The sequence below is a fragment of the Salmo salar genome, chromosome ssa12, assembly GCF_905237065.1.
Source record: "Salmo salar chromosome ssa12, Ssal_v3.1, whole genome shotgun sequence".
Classification (NCBI taxonomy): domain Eukaryota; kingdom Metazoa; phylum Chordata; class Actinopteri; order Salmoniformes; family Salmonidae; genus Salmo; species Salmo salar.
The window spans coordinates 75764264-75779859 of record NC_059453.1 but is presented as its reverse complement, the minus strand read 5'-3'; the positions used below and the strand labels follow the sequence as shown (position 1 = coordinate 75779859).

At 46.5% G+C, this 15596-nt stretch overlaps 2 protein-coding genes across 4 annotated transcripts in view; one reads left to right on the top strand and one right to left on the bottom strand.

Moving 5' to 3' along the window:
• The window catches only part of LOC106565931 (leucine-rich repeats and immunoglobulin-like domains protein 1), a 44060-nt gene extending 33306 nt beyond the window's left edge, over positions 1-10754 (top strand). For both annotated transcript variants that reach the window (XM_045691774.1, XM_014133624.2), the window contains 9 exons: positions 1492-1563; positions 2001-2072; positions 2288-2451; positions 2843-3163; positions 3588-3869; positions 7456-7884; positions 7997-8128; positions 8281-8565; positions 8927-10754. In XM_045691774.1, coding sequence (XP_045547730.1) covers positions 1492-1563; positions 2001-2072; positions 2288-2451; positions 2843-3163; positions 3588-3869; positions 7456-7884; positions 7997-8128; positions 8281-8565; positions 8927-9159 — 1990 coding nt within the window. In that variant the 3' untranslated portion in view covers positions 9160-10754. The remainder of the gene's footprint in view (positions 1-1491; positions 1564-2000; positions 2073-2287; positions 2452-2842; positions 3164-3587; positions 3870-7455; positions 7885-7996; positions 8129-8280; positions 8566-8926) is intronic.
• Positions 10755-11728: 974 nt separating this feature from the next.
• slc25a26 (solute carrier family 25 member 26) overlaps positions 11729-15596 on the bottom strand; it is an 80582-nt gene continuing 76714 nt past the window's right edge. For both annotated transcript variants that reach the window (XM_014133413.2, XM_014133414.2), the window contains one exon: positions 11729-12091. In XM_014133413.2, the coding sequence (XP_013988888.1) occupies positions 11995-12091 (97 nt within the window). In that variant the 3' untranslated portion in view covers positions 11729-11994. The remainder of the gene's footprint in view (positions 12092-15596) is intronic.

Below are 15596 nucleotides of genomic sequence, written 5' to 3'. Positions count from 1 at the left end.
AATCCTGGGATAGAAGATGGTGTCCAACCAAGGCCGTTCCCTGTGAGTGCTAGCCTATTGAAAGGGCTTTTCTATCAGCCTGCAGGATATGAGCCTCAGCAGCTCTGTCGGTCTCTAGCCCTGCTCCTCTCTCTCTGCTCCACGGCCATGCCTTCCTGTCTGTTGTTAGGGACTGAAAGAGGGTGAAATTGGCCTAGCGCTGGCACAATTCTTCCATCCCGCCGGAAAACAACACTCCCCAGCCCTGGGAAAAACAGAGAGAGAGGGGCGGGACATTAAAGTGTCCTCCACACGCTTTGTGTCCCAGATTGTGATGGGAGAATGCTCTGGGTTAACTTGTGCTCTCACAAGTGGTCACAAAAAAACGTATTTTCTCATTGCTCTTTTGAGGTGGAAAAATAAATTAATATATTGAGTGTAGAAATTGTTACATCATTAAAGCATTTTTAATTTGTTTTCCTAAATGTGATTACTCCATGAAGACAATGTGATTGGAATGAAAGGCAATGCAGACTGCTAGATGTGCAATGTGATGGTGGGAATAAGATCGATTTTATAAATATTTATTTAAATATGCTAAATCCGTTGGATGGAAGTGCAGTAACTTAGTGAGTAGTGGTTGTCTGTGATGAAGCCTGCTGTGCAGCCCGTCTCCCTCTGTATTCTAGAAGCATAGACCTCTGGCTGATGTGGAACCAGGAGCTGACAGGTTGTGTCCATGACCAGTCGTCTGCCTGGGGGCCCCCTAAACACAGAGGCTTTCTTATAGAACGCCTGTGACGAATACCTCTTATCAACATGCATCTTAGTGTTAGCTAATCTCCCCCAAATGTAATAGCCAAGCAGATACACATCCAATGGTTTTTGAAACATAGTTTGTATTCACATTGCACTGTGTAGATTTTCAGTGGGTCCGTATAGAAGGGGAGAGTGGAGGAGGCGTGACAGGATTGAAAGGTTCCAATGCAGGGGTCTTAACTCTAAACCAGCCAACTGTGTCCATCCGCTCCTCCTGGGAAGGAAGGCAGAGAGAAGGGAAAGGAAGGACGGACGGAAGGGGAGAAGGAGGGAGGGTAGAGGTGTCTTTTGAAGAGCGGCTGGGATTAGACCCCCAGAGCTGCTTGTTTCTTGCTTGAACCCGCCTTGACAAGGCTACTTTTATTACTCTACAAGCTGTGTTGTCCCCCAGTGAGACAACCTGCTTTTCATGTGGCCCCCCCTGGCTCTCAGCCCCACCCTGTCATCGCTATTAAATACTAATAAAGATAAAAGTGGTCTTTGAAGAGCAGGGCCGGGAGGGGCCGGGCCCCGAGTCCCTCACCCTCCTAATCTCCACACAGTTCGGATTTCCAATACCTCAATCTTCTGGTCTTATCAGATTCAACCCCACTAATTGTGCATTTCTCCCCCCTTACCCCTTCCTCCTCTCTCTTTCACTTTCTCTCTCTTTCTCTCACGTTTATCGGCGCCCTTCATGTTTGGAAATTGCAGGACTCTGTTTGGAAACAAGATCAAGTCGGTGGCCAAGAAAGCCTTCTTAGGCCTGGAGGCCCTGGAGCACCTGTGAGTATCCCACAATGCACTGCACGCCCCCAAGTGCGGCTGCCAAAAGTAGCTGCCTAAGAGGGCTGTTAGAAATGAAATAGTGTCTTTGTTAAAGGAGAAGACGGGCAGTTTGTGGGGCAAGCTGCTTCCCTCTCGTTAGAGGCAGCTTCAACTTTGGTCTTTCTCCCTGGTGCAAGGGAGAAAAGTTATTGAGCATATGGTTAGTTTGGTTCAAGAAATTGAATTTATATAAGCTCTTTCACAGACTGACCGTTAGGGGGGAAAAAATGATTTTTGAAAAGCTGTAAAGTGACATTGGTCTTAAACGCCTGAATCTTTCCACCTTGTTTAAAGTCAGCCCTTGCTGGCCGTGACACCGCTGTGTGCGCGTGTGTGTTCCCGTGTCCCCTTTATGTCAGTGCTGATGGGTGGCCCTCTGTTTAATGTCTCAACAGGAATCTGGGAGAGAATGCCATCCGCTCTATTCAGCCAGAGGCCTTCAGCAAGATGAGGAGCCTCAGGAACCTGTGAGTCTGCAATGATGAACATATACATACATACACACACACACACACACACACACACAGACACACTCCTCACACTTAGTCTCTGGAAACTGATTTTCTTCACAATGTTATGATATGGCTACACAATACTGCTGCAGTTCATTCTTTCAGATCAAAGCAAGTCTTTAAAGGAGAATGACAAACTCTTCAGTCCTAACAGTTTCCCCCCCTCCCAGGCTCATCCAGAGTGACAGTTTCCTGTGTGACTGTCAGCTCCACTGGTTCCCTGAGTGGCTGTTGAGCCGGGGGCTACAGACGGGCGTAGAGGCTACCTGTGCCCATCCTGAAACCCTGAAGGGAACCAGCATCTTCCAGGCTCCGCCAGAGAGCTTTGTCTGTGGTGAGTTTTGTCTGTGGTGAGTTTTGTCTGTGGTGAGTTTTGTCTGTGGTGAGTTTTGTCTGTGGTGAGTTTTGTCTGTGGTGAGTTATGTCTGTGTGTGTGTGTGTGTGTGTGTGTGTGTGTGTTAGGGCTTTCTGTCAGACCGTGCAGCCAGCAGCTAAGACCAGATGGTGTTTTAAATTCCAGCTCTTGCTTGTTTACAGTGTGTGTGATTTTGTTCAAGTGTTTTGATGTAGGTTCACAGTGTCTGTTTGATCTGTGATGTGCTAATCCTTGCTTGTTTGTATGTATGTGTAGTATACATATCTTCTGTCACTGAGAAAACATTTGGTTACAAAGAATAATGCTTATGTAGGTTTATTGTTGTCTCTCCACCTCTCTCTTCCTGTAGATGACCTGCCTAAGCCCCAGATCACAGTGCAGCCAGAGACCACAGTGACGGTTCTGGGTAGTGACGTGCGCTTCACGTGCACGGCGGCCAGCAGCAGCAGCTCACCTATGACCTTCGCCTGGCGCAAAGACCAGGAGCTGCTCCGCCATGCAGAGGTGGAGAACTTCGCCCACCTGAGCGCTCACCACGGGGGGGTGATGGAGTACACCACCATTTTGCACCTGCGTCATGTGACCTTCACCCACGAGGGCCGATACCAGTGCATCATCACCAACCACTTTGGCTCCTCCTACTCTACCCAGGCCCGCCTCACTGTCAACGGTACGCAGCCAGGCCCTGAAGGAGTAACGGTCTCCCAGTAGGACTGCTTTATGTAGATAGAAAGTGTGTGTGTGTTGTTTGCATGTGTGCGGTGAGATCCTTGTCTCTCTGTAATATGCTGATTCAGCAGATATTTTGCTCAGTTAAACTCAATAAGTGAGTTGTTCTAGTGGTAAGAGATTAGGGGTAATTCTTAGCTTGAACAAAGCATCTCACTGCATGTCTCTGTGTGTGAGTCTCTGGGTGGAATTTGGAACAAATTGATTTAGGCGCGTTGTGGAGCTATTACACGCCCTGTCAGTTTGGCCAACAGATGCTGAGTGATTGGCTGCCCTGCCCTCTCCCTAAAACAGAGACTCTTGTGTTAACCTCTGTACTTCTCTGTTGTGGCTAACCCAGTGTGTCATATCTTCCTTCCCCACAGTCTTGCCTACGTTAGTGAAGATGCCTGGAGACAACACTATCCGTACGGGCACCACTGCCAAGCTGGAGTGTGCTGCTGAGGGGCACCCCACCCCCCAGATTGCCTGGCAGAAGGATGGGGGCACGGACTTCCCGGCGGCGCGCGAGCGGCGGATGCATGTGATGCCGGACGATGACGTGTTCTTCATCATGGACGTCAAGCCGGAGGACATGGGCGTGTACAGCTGCACCGCCAAAAACACAGCGGGCGCCGTGTCTGCCAACGCCACCCTCACCGTGCTGGGTAAGACTGACTGCTGGTCACTAGGGCTGGGAATTGCCAGGGACCTCACAATACGACATTATCCCCATACTTAGGTGCCAATATGATGTATTGTGATTCTCACCATTCTATATGATGTTCCAAACATATTGCTCTCTGTTGCAGAGAGAGCATGAGAAAACGAGTGTTGATCAGTCAGGGAAATAAAAGTGCTGAAAACACGTTGGCTCACTATTAAAAAAGAAGATGGAAAACAGGATACAGTAGTTTTGGCACAGATACTGCCGACTAATGCTACCTAGCAAGAAAAAAAAATCATACTTGAAGTCAAAGTATCAATATAATATCGTCCAAAATAATATTGCGTTATGTAACTGTATAGATTTTTTCCCTCTACGCCTACTGGCAGCCTCGCCCCACGCCTACTGGCAGCCTCGCCCCACGCCTACTGGCAGCCTCGCCCCACGCCTACTGGCAGCCTCGCCCCACGCCCTTCTAGTAGAGGAGGCTGGTGGGAGGAGCTATAGGAGGACTCAAATGTAAATGTATGGGAGGCTGGGCTCACTGTGGAGGCTGGGCTCATTGTAGTATATAGAACAGTATCAAACATGGAAACTACATGTTCGACTCCATTACAGCCATAACAATGAGCCCAGCCTCCCATACATTTACATTTTAGTCATTTAGAAGACGCTCTTATCCAGAGTGACTTACAGTTAGTGCGTTAGTTTTAAGATGGCTAGGTGGGACTTAGTTAGTGCGTTAGTTTTAAGATGGCTAGGTGGGACTTAGTTAGTGCGTTAGTTTTAAGATGGCTAGGTGGGACTTAGTTAGTGCGTTAGTTTTAAGATGGCTAGGTGGGACTTAGTTAGTGCGTTAGTTTTAAGATGGCTAGGTGGGACTTGCAGTTATTAGTGCGTTAGTTTTAAGATGGCTAGGTGGGACTTGCAGTTAGTGCGTTAGTTTTAAGATGGCTAGGTGGGACTTGCAGTTAGTGCGTTAGTTTTAAGATGGCTAGGTGGGACTTAGTTAGTGCGTTAGTTTTAAGATGGCTAGGTGGGACTTAGTTAGTGCGTTAGTTTTAAGATGGCTAGGTGGGACTTACAGTTAGTGCATTAGTTTTAAGATGGCTAGGTGGGACTTACAGTTAGTGCGTTAGTTTTAAGATGGCTAGGTGGGACTTGCAGTTAGTGCGTTAGTTTTAAGATGGCTAGGTGGGACTTGCAGTTAGTGCGTTAGTTTTAAGATGGCTAGGTGGGACTTGCAGTTAGTGCGTTAGTTTTAAGATGGCTAGGTGGGACTTGCAGTTAGTGCATTAGTTTTAAGATGGCTAGGTGGGACTTGCAGTTAGTGCATTAGTTTTAAGATGGCTAGGTGGGACTTGCAGTTAGTGCGTTAGTTTTAAGATGGCTAGGTGGGACTTGCAGTTAGTGCGTTAGTTTTAAGATGGCTAGGTGGGACTTGCAGTTAGTGCGTTAGTTTTAAGATGGCTAGGTGGGACTTGCAGTTAGTGCGTTAGTTTTAAGATGGCTAGGTGGGACTTGCAGTTAGTGCGTTAGTTTTAAGATGGCTAGGTGGGACTTAGTTAGTGCATTAGTTTTAAGATGGCTAGGTGGGACTTGCAGTTAGTGCGTTAGTTTTAAGATGGCTAGGTGGGACTTGCAGTTAGTGCGTTAGTTTTAAGATGGCTAGGTGGGACTTGCAGTTAGTGCGTTAGTTTTAAGATGGCTAGGTGGGACTTGCAGTTAGTGCATTAGTTTTAAGATGGCTAGGTGGGACTTGCAGTTAGTGCGTTAGTTTTAAGATGGCTAGGTGGGACTTGCAGTTAGTGCGTTAGTTTTAAGATGGCTAGGTGGGACTTGCAGTTAGTGCATTAGTTTTAAGATGGCTAGGTGGGACTTACAGTTAGTGCATTAGTTTTAAGATGGCTAGGTGGGACTTACAGTTAGTGCATTAGTTTTAAGATGGCTAGGTGGGACTTACAGTTAGTGCATTCGTTTTAAGATGGCTAGGTGGGACTTACAGTTAGTGCATTCGTTTTAACCTGTTAGGGACAGACGTTCCGCTAGCAAAAAATGTCAAAATATTCCATTACCGTACTTCGAAGCATGTCAAACGCTGTTTAAAATACATTTTTATGCTATTTTTCTCATAAAATAGCGATAATATTCCAACCGGGCGACGTTGTATTCGTTCAAACACTGAAAGAAAAAAATGGAGTCGTGTCGTGCACGCGCGGTCCAGTGTCATTGTTCTCAGCAGGACCACTCACAAAAACTCCTGCTGTTTTTCGCCCAGAGACTGGAGAGCTCTCATTCCACTTTCTGGCGCCTTCTGAGAGCCAATGAAAGCCTTAGAAAATGTCACGTTATAGCAGAGATGCTGTATTTTTGATAGAGATGCCCTAGAAGGAGAACAAATTGTCAGACAGGGCACTTCCTGTAAAGAATCTTCTCAGGTTTTGGCCTGCCATATGAGTTCTGTTATACTCACAGACACCATTCAAACCGTTTTAGAAACTTTAGAGTTTTCTATCCAAATCTACTAATTATATGCATATTCTAGTTTCTGGGCAGGAGTAGTAACCAGATTAAATCGGGTACGTTTTTTATGCGGCTGTGAAAATACTGCCCCCTATCCCAAACGGGTTAAGATGGCTAGGTGGGACTTACAGTTAGTGCATTAGTTTTAAGATGGCTAGGTGGGACTTACAGTTAGTGCATTAGTTTTAAGATGGCTAGGTGGGACTTACAGTTAGTGCATTAGTAAGTACATTTTCCCTCAATACAGTAACTATCAGTAAAGTCAGAGCTAGTAGGGGGGGGGGTGTCAAGTGCGAGTGTTAGTTCACAATTATTATTATTTCTAGAGCGCCTCCCACCAGTCTCCCCTGCCCTGTACATACATCACATTCATCTGGCCAGTTAGCATATCTGCATGCTTCCAACATAATGCTTCAGTGCATGCCACCTAACAAACACACAGGCCTCAATGTTTGAGGATTCATGGCTCACCTTCACATGACCATAATACCGATACTAAGTCTAAAAATGAACACTTAGTAAACTGCTCTAAAGCCAGCTGTGAACTGGTGAGCCTTGGTCCTAGAATGAAATGCTTCTGGCAGCTGTGGCCTTCCGAGGTCAGAGGTCAGGGTAGGGGTCAAATGGGGGAGGGTGGGATAGAGGGGTTTTTGTTAACCGTTCTCACCCCTCTCCTCAGGGTGGGAGGGAGACTGCAGGCCTCCATTCTCCTAGAGGGGCTTGTATTGATGTGTAAAGGCTTGGTCTACTCTACCTTATGTAGTGCTTTTAGTCCAGAACAACTCCTCCCAGGCACACGAGGTAGAAACAGCCCTCAGGAGTGGCTTTGTAATGTTTATTCATGCATGTGGAAAGAAAAGTCAGAGCTGTGGCCCAGTCTGAAAAGGTGGAGTAGACCGAGTGAGATCATGGTGTTCTATATCACTCTGTGTTGAACAAAGCATAATGGACCATCACCAGTTGTCATTGCGTAGTTTGATATGAAGGGTTGAGTAGAGTTGGGATTGACCAGTCTGCTCTGGTGGGATGACTACACTTTGACCTGTGACCCCTCCCGTCTACAGAGACGCCCCACCTGGCCCAGGAGCTGGAGGACCGTAGTGTGGTGGTGGGGGAGACTGTAGTCCTGCAGTGTAAGGCGCTAGGCAGCCCCCTACCCAAAATCACCTGGCTGAGGAACGACCAGCCCTTCCGCCCCTCCGACCGACACCACTTTACCCCCGGCAACCAGCTGCTGGTCATCGGCAGCGCCGCCGTAGAGGACGCTGGGAGGTACACGTGCGTCATGTCCAACAGGCTAGGCACGGAGCGCGCCCACAGCCAGCTGAGTGTCCGCCACACCGCCTGCGCCGCATCACCTGGCCCCAGCACCGTCACGGTGGGCATCATCGTCATCGCTGTGGTGACTAGCATCGTGGTGACCTCTCTGGTGTGGGTGTGCATCATCTACCAGACGCGCAAGAAGAGCGAGGAGTGCAGCGTCACCAACACGGGTGAGAGGGCGCTCATGTAGTTCTACTCATCACAGGGAATGGCTCTACACCATCCATGTGGTGTTGTTGACTGTAGTTTGAGCTGATGGTGATGGTTTCTCTCCCCTCCCAGATGAGACCAACGTGCCCCCGGACGTCCCCAGCTACCTGTCCTCCCAGGGGACCCTCTCGGAGCGCCAGGATGTGTGCGTCCGTGTGGAGGCTAGTGGTGGACCTCTGCCCAACACACACACAGACAACACAGGTAGTGTGTCCAGTTTGGTATCCATATGAACCTCCAATACTCAACCATGACTGATCAGTGAATGTTTTCTTTAAATCGCCTCTAAATTCATGAAATTGTGGAAAAGGGTGGGTGTGGTAATAATGACGTTCTCTCTGTCTGTGCTGGTCTAGGTTACGGTGAGGCTGTAGTGTGTACAGAGTGTATGGAGAATGGCTACTCCAAGTCAGACTCAGACTACCTCCCCCAGGGGCTGGGACCTGTATGCCTGGAGTACCAACAACACCTCCACCACATGGACTACAGCGTTCCTGTACCCTTAGGGGTGGACACAGGACCCTACACTGCCTCCCTCTGCAACGGGACCTCCAATGGAGTCAGAAGGGACACCCAGCCACCTGCGTTTCCCAGCAACCACAATGTATTGTCATCACAGAGAAACCACAAGAACAGAAAAGGTAGAGTGCTCTTTCTATTCCACACTGTTGAGGACAGGATGAGGAATGGTAGAAAATATGTTGTGGATGGAGCCCTTAGCTGTGTAGATCAGCCTGCCATGACAAATCACAGTGAAGGGAATTTGATGAAAAGCCGCATTGAGTTCCCGTTGCTGCCTGACTCACAGGGGAGCAGGTCGGGTCTTGTCCCGGGATGCTGTACCTTTTGGCAAGGAACGGTCTGGGAGGAATTAGGGGTCAGAATTCCGATCCTTGCTTCATAATGTCAAATTAGCAATATGGATGCAATCGATAGCCTTGAGCTCTGCACAGATAGGGGTCTTGATTGTGTGTTCTCTTCTCTCTCGGTGTTCCCTCCCAGATTCCTCAGTGAACAGGACGGGACAGACGACGTTAGTGTGCTCCCTTTCTCAAGAGGAGGCCTTCCACAAGCCGGTGAAACTCGGCCCCGTAACAAGCCAATACACACTGGACACAGACTGTGAGCCAGAGCTCAGACAGACTCTCCTCTCTAATGGACATGCTCCCAGAGCCTTCCAGAGCCATGCACACCCCTCAGGAGAGCCAGCGACTAGCAGGCTCTCCCCACCCTGACACTACCAGACTCACTAGCCCTGAGTTGACTTGTTCTTTGCACTGGGAACTGCTACCTCAAACAGAGAGGCCAAGATCTGATCCTGTCCCCTGTTTGGACTAACGAGGCAGGAGAAGGGAGGGGCGTCTGGAGTTTTGAAGGCGGCGCTTGTGTGGGTGGTGTCCCGTCTGAGCGGTGTCCCGCCTGAGCGTATCAGCTGTACATACTGAAACCTTCTCCTGGGAGGTGCCAACCAATCTTAGCTCCTAAACGTGACTTGCATTTGAAGCATGCAAATGTAGGTAATATTGTAGAGTAATGTGTGAAAGAGAGAGAGAGCTATACCGTTGGATAATTGACTGTACATAAGAGTTTTCATGTATATTATATAACTTTTACAAAGAGTATTTGAAATTATTCTGTGCATGACAAGGAACGGAGTGATGGTATTTTTTGTTGTCTTTAACAAGCCTTGTCAGCCTCTACCTACCTGCTTCAACTGCCGTGCCTTATTGCATGATCAAAGAAACCACTAACCGGACTCTTAGTATAGCAGAGATGTGAACGCTATCGGTACACTCTGTCATACCATGGAACACTTTATTGCACTTGAATGTTTGACAAATGCAAACGCTGCCCATCATGGCCTTAAACCATAACTCATATTTACTGGTATTTTATGAAGGAAGGGCTTTGATTTGGGTACAACATGGAACAAGGGGGGGTTCGGGATATGAAATTAGGTTTTGGATGTTTAAGCACTTTTGTACTACTCATACCCAATAGGAATGTAAGAATTCTTAGTCAGGAAACGTGTCACATTTGTGACATAGCGATGGATTGTCAAGGCTATTCCACATGTCTGTCAAGGTACTGACCACCACTGCTCTTCAGCTGGCTTTGGTTTAGGGACTACATCCTCCACGGTGCCTCAGCTCCCATTTATTTCTCTTTTGTCCAACTAAAGGCCCAGATCCTTTGAAATCACATTTGTCATGAATGTTGGTCCAACTTCTAAAATCATTAGTCCCCCCCATCCCAATATGTTCAGCCATGAACCTGCCATGCTGTAAAGGGAATGAGGAACTCGTACCAGGAGGCATTTTGAGACAGTTGTCACACTGTTGTTCACACAGGGAATGGCCAGTATTTAGCCTTTGTCATAGCACCACACATCCTCATCATAATAATCATCATCGTCATCATTATGGTACTAGTACAACCTGTTTAATCATTCAGGAACTATTGACCGGTACAAATAGAATCTCTTCATTTTGTAAAACTGCTTACTGCTGGGAAACTTGTGAAATGTACCCTTGCCAAATCTAGGAAAAATGCCCCCTGTCTATAGGCCTGGATACACTGAATGTCAGATTAAACAGAATTACATTTTCCAATGTATGCAACAAAATATTCTGTAAACACTTGCTATTTGCGGTATCAAAGGCTCAAATTGTTTGACATTTTAGCATATTCTTTAGAGAACAGGAATTCTAGATGGTCAGTCAGTTGTCATATCATCCACGGGGTGACATGCAGTCGTTTATTTCAATAAACTATCTGAATCCATTGTACCAATGTCAAAGTTTAAACATTAAAGTGTCTAATAAAATCACATTTTGTGGAGTGTTTTTCCTTGCCTTTGTGGTTCAATAATGTCTCAAATTAGTAAGTGGGCCAGGCAAAGCAAAATTATATAGACTACTTGAATTAGCAGGTTTGTCAAAAGTATTGAACTCATTCATGTTGCTTCTGCCTCTGCAGATACATTGGAGGTCCATCTCTAAAGCCAGGGTTAATTCTAGGCTTGGCGAATGACCATAAGTCCATGAGGCTGGACAGAATGTACATTCCGGATGGATGTATGTCAGTTGACTAACAGCTTCCAGGACAGGACTTAGCCCTCTGGTGTACCAAACAAATGTGTGACGGGCTGTGACAAACATTCATCACCCTGTCGCTCTCCCAGGCTTTAATGGTCTTTACCTTCCCCCTCGACCGACATCTGAAGGACACAATGGGAGTTATTTACAAAACATGGCCCCAGTGTAAATGTACCTGTTTTTGGAAAACCAATTTTATATTTTGATGCTTGCTCAATACTCGATGTTCACCAATGCATTAGAGTAAAAGGTTAATCTATTCAGGATGTCCTGTTTTTAATACTAGGAAAAACGGGTCAATTAAATTGTACATGTTTTAATACTATCCCTTCAATGGAAGTTGGCTAAAGTACATCATCTGCATTAATGTGGCGACAGTTGTGACTGTAGTAAATTAGTGTTTAATCCAGCAGAAACACAGGCCCCATCTAACACCTGAGATGACAGCCTGCAGGTGGATGAGCTCATGATGCTTCTTCTCTAATAGGCTTTCTGAGCTGAGATACAGTATGTCTGAATGGCTCCCTGGTGGCTCGTCAATGCAGGTGGTTTTGTTCACCGTATTCCCATACTGAATAACGGAGAGCAGTAACCTTGGACGGACAAACTACTGTGAGGTGATTATTCTACCATTTAACTACCCAGCTTTAGACAATGAACTGGAGAAAGCGGTGACATTGAACAAATATAATCACAAAGACTTTCATAGTATAAAGATATGGCTTTTAATACCATTTCCTCTCACATGGTCATACAGTGAAGATACTTGGCTCAGAGATATGCGATCCTTGCTGTTAAAAAAATGGAATTCACTCAGTTAAACTCAATCTGCAGCGCACTGAGAAGCGGGAACGCAGACCTCTGGGTAATGCGATCAGGAATGACTCACACCAGGTGTCCCTCCTCGGGGCCAGTTCAGGCTGGGTCAGCACAGCACAGGGCCCTCTCCCACCTGCCCTCATGACAAGGTCTTTATAGCAGGGTGCGTCGGACCTTCTCATAAGCACCCAGGAAGATAAAACCTCCCAGACTGATGGACGTGACTCGAGGTATACTGCCAGAAAACAGACTGAAAAGACAGAGACAAAATTGCATCAGGTATTATGCAAGAGTAACATGTTACTTGTTTTATTTTACTAGGTCTTGTTCCATGTTTCTCTGCTAAAATGTATGTTCTGAGAGGGATTTCATGCTATTTTAGGGAGCAGGGCCTATTAAGAAGATCTAGAGTCAGTTTCAGAAGCTAAGGAACAGAAACGCTGTTTCTGAGTCAATTTTAGAAGCTAGGAGACTGGGTAGGAGGATTTAGAGTGAGTTTTTCGAAGACAAGGGACTAGAGAGGATGTTTTAGAGTCAATTTTAGAAGACGCGAGTGGAGAGGCTGTTTTAAAGACAGCTTTAGAAGCTAGGGGACTGAAAAGCTGTTTATAGTCAGTTATTGAAGACAGGAGACTGGAGAGGATGTTTTAGAGTCCATTTTAGAAGACAGGGGAATGGATAGGCTGTTTTAGAAGCTAGGGGAGTAGAAAGTTGTTTCAAAGAAAGTTTTAGAAGTTAGGGGACTCTCCAGACTGTTGATGTTGTGGAGGTCAGGGGATGGTGACAGGCCATGAGAGTACGCCAGTCTCCCAAGGCCCTTTTCCACACAGCTGTTTTGTGGATTACTGCTGAACCCCCTGATGGGCCTCCCTGGAGCTTGATCTGTCTGCCTGACTGATGGCCAGATGACATCCACACACGTCCCTCTGCTGTCCATCCGTGCGGCCGTCCAGCAACAGCCCCCTCAACTGGCTCAGCTCACACACCCCGGATCAGCCCAGTCATTCCTTGCTCTTTTTTTCTCCCTCTCCTCCACTCTCTTGTACACACACTATAGCATTTACTCTCTCTCCACTCTCCCCACAGACTGGAAATATAATGGCTCCTATCCATTGGACTGTTTTGTTGCTTACTGAGAACCCCCACTCTGCCACTACGCCCCTACACTCCTCGGTCGGTTCGTCGATCTGTCTGCCCCTGCTCTGGCCAGCAGCTCGAACTGCTCTGAGTGCCTTGGCTGCTCCAGGGCTGACCTACGTAACACAAAAGGCCCCAGAGGCCTGGGACACCTGTGGGGGCTGTGGTGAGGTTTTATGGCCCTCCATTTAGAAATGGGGTCACAAATGGTCTAACCGCTAATACATCAATTTTGTCAACTGCAAATCTGTACAAGGTGCCAAGCACGTCAGGGATCTCTCAACTATCCCAGCCATTTACAGAACTGCACGTTTAGGAATGCTCCTAGTCGGATCGGGTGTTTTGGAGAGGCTGCGCTCGTGTGTGTGTGTGAGCGCATGTGGGTGTGTAAATGCTTAAGCTGGAACAAATGAGCAAGGGGACATTTCTCAAAGCATGTCATCCTGCCCTTCAGTTTGCTCTTTGCAGAGTTATCACCTTCGACTGAAATAGAAGTTAACACCCACTATATGTGAATCTCAACCTTTCCCATCACATGCATTATATATCAAAATACAGTACTTTTCGAACTGCTCATGTGGTAGGCTGCCAGTGCCTGACTGAAGCCAATGTTGTTCCTAACAACAAGCCAAGGAAAGCAATAGACAGAAAATAATGTCCCATTTTCAGTATCTGCCCATGTGAAAGATTGTTTTGGCAATGGGTCAGCACAGTTCTTAAAGCGTTCTAAGATTCTAAATTCTCCAGACCACCTCCACGTGTTCTGGCTCACAACAGTGTGTCACTTCCTGTCTGGGAGAAGCCCCACCTGTGGAACAAAATGGCTGAACTTCTCCCATAAACCCCTGGGGCTCGCTGACTCACTGACATCAGCAGCCCGCCAGCCACACAGATCAGTCATGCCCTGATCACCGGCCAATCACCTCACAGCCTCCTGACCGCACAGCCTAAAATACCCCGAGTCCTCAGCAGGAGAGAGAGAGCTGCTCATCACAGGCTTAGGTCTTAATCATGTTGAGAACCAGTGGTCTTAGATACACCACATGTCTTCATCTCCTTTTGATCAGGAGCACTTTTCTTCTCATTAATGATCTGCTCAAAGGAGATGCATCATTTCACCTTCATCTGCACTAATGGGAAAGAACTGGACAGTAGTCACTCACCATTAGAGCTTTCACCTCCTATGAAGTGACTATGGTGGAAGCCTTTAGTTGACAGGTAAACACACAATATGCTTCTGTTTGGGTTTCCTCCTATGAGTAGACCAAGGTTGGGGTCAAGTCGGAATTTAATTAAATTCAAACAATGAATTTGAATTGGCCACGCACTACAGGAAGCAGAATTTGAATTGAATTTGAATGGAAGGAAGTAGAATTGAATTCAAAGCAATTCAAGTGAGACATGAATCTCATTAATTTGACAAATATTTTGCTACTGATTAATGCAAAGAATACAATCAATACATTTGATTATAACTCAAAGATGTCAAACAGTATTTTTCTTTGTCATGAGATGTTATATTGTTCCCTTCCATACTGCAGTGTTTGATCTAATGCATTCTGGGAAACAATTTTTTTCTGATATTTAAAAGGGAATTATGAATTATTATAGACGATCCTAGAATGTTTCAACCTTATGCTACATGGTATTGGTAACCATACATGAGGTCAAAATAAAAAATGTCTATGATGATGTGTAGAATAAATAAGCCATTTGAATTTCATTGAATTCATTTCTACTTCCTTTAATTCACATTATATTCAAATTCTTCACCTGTGGGTTGTGGAAAATTCAAAATCAATTGTATTCAAGAATTGAATTGGAATTAAAATGCAATTTGCAATTCAATTCAGAATTGACCCCAACCCTGGAGCAGACAGTTGGGTTCAAAGTCTGAGCAGGTTTACATTGTTTTGTCGTGTTTCAGCTTCATTCTAATTGGTGTGGGGAGGTCCTGGCTGTCGATGTGTTTTGGTTAGTGTGGTGAGGAGGTGTGTAACGTTGGTCTAACCCAGTTGTAAGGCAGGCAGGCAGGGCTCGGCAGGGCTCTGGGGCACAGCAAACAGATGGAAGCACTTTATGGCTTCACTAGACTGCAATTGGGCCTATTACCATAATTAAAGCTTTAAAGCCCCAGCCCCGGCGTAACTGCCACGTTTTTTCCCGATGGAATCATCACACTGCTTTTCCTTCCTCTGGTTGTCCCAGAGAGACTGTGTGTATCACTATCAGGGGAAGGCATTTGGGGAACCCCATGTTGTACGGTTTATTATGTTTGCTCCTTCAGCTGTACAGAAAACCTCCCTCCAGCTAGCTTATCAGTAAACCAAGAGTTAGAGAAGAGAAGGAAAAAAATACCAGAAAAAGAGAGACAAAATATCAAAGAAGACAGGGAACATCAAAGAATACTCTTTCAATTACGGGCGGGTTGTCGAGGCAGCTGGGAGGCTTAGGGTAGAGACTTTTCTACAAGGGATCCCTCTATATGACGGCTTCATCAGCATAAGAAGAGCCATTCAATAACAAGCCCACCCCGTCCCTGGTCTTCTCTCTCCCCAGCCGAGTGCGTTGAAGCCCACCCCGTCCCTGGTCTTCTCTCTCCCCAGCCGAGTGCGTTG